Source organism: Opisthorchis viverrini (assembly GCF_000715545.1).
Source record: "Opisthorchis viverrini unplaced genomic scaffold opera_v5_222, whole genome shotgun sequence".
NCBI lineage: Eukaryota > Metazoa > Platyhelminthes > Trematoda > Opisthorchiida > Opisthorchiidae > Opisthorchis > Opisthorchis viverrini.
In genome coordinates this window covers 867,568-872,349 of record NW_008751879.1, presented here as the reverse complement: position 1 = coordinate 872,349, position 4,782 = coordinate 867,568, and the positions used below count along the sequence as shown (strand labels likewise).

At 42.2% G+C, this 4,782-nt stretch overlaps 1 protein-coding gene across 1 annotated transcript in view; it reads right to left on the bottom strand.

Moving 5' to 3' along the window:
* Window positions 1-222: 222 nt before the first annotated feature.
* The window catches only part of T265_14595 (hypothetical protein), a gene marked incomplete at both ends in the record, with an annotated part of 18,672 nt that continues 14,112 nt past the window's right edge, over window positions 223-4,782 (bottom strand). Inside the window, 2 exons of the mRNA XM_009174346.1 lie at window positions 223-549; window positions 1,511-1,606. Of these exons, the coding sequence (XP_009172610.1) occupies window positions 223-549; window positions 1,511-1,606 (423 nt within the window). The remainder of the gene's footprint in view (window positions 550-1,510; window positions 1,607-4,782) is intronic.

The following is a 4,782-nucleotide window of genomic DNA, read 5'->3' as shown; positions in this document are numbered from 1 at the left end:
AACTAAATAACATCTTTATGGAAGCAGGCGACACCAGAGTATTTCAGACATGAGTTGTTGTTGTTGTTATAGCAGCCTTACGAGCTATGTTATTTGAATGACACCTACATTTCGGCGGAAACCCAACATACTGCACACGACTGATTAAATTTAGGTTGATGCTTCAAAGAACGCTGGACATGTTGACAGAAATCTCTAAAGGAATCGATAAGGATAACCCACCTGCGAAACCGGGTGATGTCTTTGAACGTGAATACTCGCCATGACGGCTGAACTGCAAGCAGATGGACCGTATGAAGCACCCAGCTGGACAGTATGCGCTCTATGAGTAATCAGTGGTTTTGCCACGAGGTTGGTGAAGGAAGAACTGGACGCTCCACTGTGCATCCGGCTGTTCAACTCCCGGCGTGCGTGTTCCGTTGTTTTACCTGCAGGTGTTGTACGTGTGTGTGCTTGGAATTGCTCCGTCAGGGATTTCGCTCCAGTCTTTGAAAACACCGAGTTCGTGTTTAAAGTACATGCTACGGGCAATTCCATTACACAGTGTGACTGAAGCATAGAAGTTGGAAATACATACGAGTCTCAAGGTTGACTTCATGTAGGATGAATAACACAGACCTCAATGAAGAGGGTGACCCTATCATTAACATGTGCATCACCTGGACCACTAAATCAGACACTTAACATTTATGTTTCATTCTTTAGTCGCAAAGTTCAGAAATCCGAAACTCCCCTCAGCAACTGAGGTAACAGTAAACAAAGCTTGGTTTTCCGTATTGAACTATGCTCAGAAGACAGCGAAACTCAAACTATTGGAGTTTTTAACATCATGAGCTGGCGGCAACCAAGCTTCTGACACGCTACAATATGGTGGTCACGGAAAAAAAGCATGGAAAAGCTAGACGATTCGTGGTTGCAACTTCCGCTTGTTAACGCAAGAATCTGTGGTGTTTTCTGAGCTGTTACGTCCATTATTTCAATATGTTGGTTTACTTAAAGTGTGACGAGCCCGATCAGTGACAACATATGTCTCACTAACACACTAAACGTATTAGTTGGAAGGATCCCTAACTAAAACTGCATTCTTTCAAAAGTTCAACGTCGCTTTATGGATGAACTGTGGCTGTTGTGTCCATTCTCATTCAGGATTGGAAACCAGAGTCTGAAATGGCTCCGTGCGAGTGGACAGTATCTGCTGTGTAGACGCAACCCATAAGCCGAATATATGAAGTCGTCTAACCAAATGCTTTTTGTTGTGCGGTAAATTTGAAGCCATTTTATCTGGATTTGCATATCGATTACATTGGAAATAAAGGATTTAAGCGGTTGCGTCAATTCGAGCTGCTCTTTAGTTTTCGGACTTTTTCCAGGGAAGTAAATGAATGGTCATTTTCTGATCCAACGAGGTTGAACCAATTTCCTGCTTCTGACTTATTAAAATATACGAAAGTATCAAAGTCAAGTTTCACGTACACGAGAAAAACATGATGATTCGTAAAAGAATGCTTACGTTTGAATCTGATGACAAACTAGAAGAGAGTTCAGGTTGGATATTCGGTTGGGATTCCTGGATGGCACTTTGAATGGGCTTACCGGTGCATGAAGGCTGAAGTTTTAAGAAACCAGAGTGAATTAGGGAATTCGCATACCTGTCCAGACAATTGGTTATGGCATTTTACAAAAATGTTTGAACCTGTCGTCAGCATTAGTATCATTCAAAAAGCCCACAAACTAGTTACGAATTCTGCCCTACCAGAGGTTAAGATGTTAAATCCAACCCTCTCTAACTCATAGTGTATCGATCTTAGCACTCTTCTGTTTCGCCGAATGAGAAATCGGTGAGTCAAACAGAATGATCCTTCCAATAAAGAACGTCTGCTGGAAAATATTCAAGTAGGCCTGTTGGGGATTGATCTCTCGTGGGGAGAACCGAGTTTACAGNTGACGGTACACTACTCATAGGGTTGCTGAAAATTCTTCACCAGCCAACGAGCGGTTTCAGGCCTCTTGGGGCGCAATCCTAGAGTTCCTCCAAACTTATGTTCTACCTAAACGTAAATCTGACAGATTTCGACAAATACACTCATTTGTGTATCGGTTTGGTTTTCACGAGAAATTTAACTTAATCTCCCGTTTGTGATATTCTCCATATTAATGTGCTGCACAAAGGCCGTCTCATGTTCCAGTTGGTACGATATTCGATATTCATCGATATTCATCAAGAAGAATATCATAAACGATAGGTTCTCCCGTGAAAACCAAATTGATATGCTAGTATTCATTTCCAATTTGTTAAAACCGGATTCGGATGTATAGATTCCTCGACAAACGTCACTGCGGCACTGAAGTGATTAAGCTCGGACACCCTAACTGAAGATCCGAAGTCATCAACTTCGTCTTCCCAAAGTCTTATGCTCTCAGGTAAGCATTCAATCAGTAAAAATGCGTAGCAGTCTACAATACTTTTCTGGCAAATTCTGTTCTCACTGACCGAACACATTCAGGTTGAAAATGATAGGATTGAATACTACAAGTTGGTGCATTTTCTCTCATTGGTTCTGTGCTTTACTGCACTATGGCCTTAATCAGTCAAGCACACTCAACTGACAATCAAAAACTGCACAGTGATCTGTGTTGAAGTGATCAGTCGTAGTACATGGCAAGTGTATTCTTGCATGTGTCCAGTCCCATTATTTGAAATTACAGGCCATCAAGCCCGACAAGGTTGCAGACTGCATTCAGTGAGGTGGTCAGAGTAACTGAACGATCAAGTGCGCACCTATAATGTCTTGGGGAAGTGCAAATACCCTTCTTGATCAATGGCTTGGGTGGTATTTTTCTGGAATAGTGCAAATGGTCAGAGAGTGAAGAGTGAGGTTCTGGCAATTTAAAACTGATCTATCAATGGCCTGGATATACCTCAGCAGGGCCACCCTGTGCTTAAAATATGCTACAACTAAATAACATCTTTATGGAAGCAGGCGACACCAGAGTATTTCAGACATGAGTTGTTGTTGTTATAGCAGCCTTACGAGCTATGTTATTTGAATGACACCTACATTTCGGCGGAAACCCAACATACTGCACACGACTGATTAAATTTAGGTTGATGCTTCAAAGAACGCTGGACATGTTGACAGAAATCTCTAAAGGAATCGATAAGGATAACCCACCTGCGAAACCGGGTGATGTCTTTGAACGTGAATACTCGCCATGACGGCTGAACTGCAAGCAGATGGACCGTATGAAGCACCCAGCTGGACAGTATGCGCTCTATGAGTAATCAGTGGTTTTGCCACGAGGTTGGTGAAGGAAGAACTGGACGGTCCACTGTGCATCCGGCTGTTCAACTCCCGGCGTGCGTGTTCCGTTGTTTTACCTGCAGGTGTTGTACGTGTGTGTGCTTGGAATTGCTCCGTCAGGGATTTCGCTCCAGTCTTTGAAAACACCGAGTTCGTGTTTAAAGTACATGCTACGGGCAATTCCATTACACAGTGTGACTGAAGCATAGAAGTTGGAAATACATACGAGTCTCAAGGTTGACTTCATGTAGGATGAATAACACAGACCTCAATGAAGAGGGTGACCCTATCATTAACATGTGCATCACCTGGACCACTAAATCAGACACTTAACATTTATGTTTCATTCTTTAGTCGCAAAGTTCAGAAATCCGAAACTCCCCTCAGCAACTGAGGTAACAGTAAACAAAGCTTGGTTTTCCGTATTGAACTATGCTCAGAAGACAGCGAAACTCAAACTATTGGAGTTTTTAACATCATGAGCTGGCGGCAACCAAGCTTCTGACACGCTACAATATGGTGGTCACGGAAAAAAAGCATGGAAAAGCTAGACGATTCGTGATTGCAACTTCCGCTTGTTAACGCAAGAATCTGTGGTGTTTTCTGAGCTGTTACGTCCATTATTTCAATATGTTGGTTTACTTAAAGTGTGACGAGCCCGATCAGTGACAACATATGTCTCACTAACACACTAAACGTATTAGTTGGAAGGATCCCTAACTAAAACTGCATTCTTTCAAAAGTTCAACGTCGCTTTATGGATGAACTGTGGCTGTTGTGTCCATTCTCATTCAGGATTGGAAACCAGAGTCTGAAATGGCTCCGTGCGAGTGGACAGTATCTGCTGTGTAGACGCAACCCATAAGCCGAATATATGAAGTCGTCTAACCAAATGCTTTTTGTTGTGCGGTAAATTTGAAGCCATTTTATCTGGATTTGCATATCGATTACATTGGAAATAAAGGATTTAAGCGGTTGCGTCAATTCGAGCTGCTCTTTCGTTTTCGGACTTTTTCCAGGGAAGTAAATGAATGGTCATTTTCTGATCCAACGAGGTTGAACCAATTTCCTGCTTCTGACTTATTAAAATATACGAAAGTATCAAAGTCAAGTTTCACGTACACGAGAAAAACATGATGATTCGTAAAAGAATGCTTACGTTTGAATCTGACGACAAACTAGAAGAGAGTTCAGGCCGGATATTCGGTTGGGATTCCTGGATGGCACTTTGAATGGGCTTACCGGTGCATGAAGGCTGAAGTTTTAAGAAACCAGAGTGAATTAGGGAATTCGCATACCTGTCCAGACAATTGGTTATGGCATTTTACAAAAATGTTTGAACCTGTCGTCAGCATTAGTATCATTCAAAAAGCCCACAAACTAGTTACGAATTCTGCCCTACCAGAGGTTAAGATGTTAAATCCAACCCTCTCTAACTCATAGTGTATCGATCCTAGCACTCTTCTGTTTCGCCGAATGA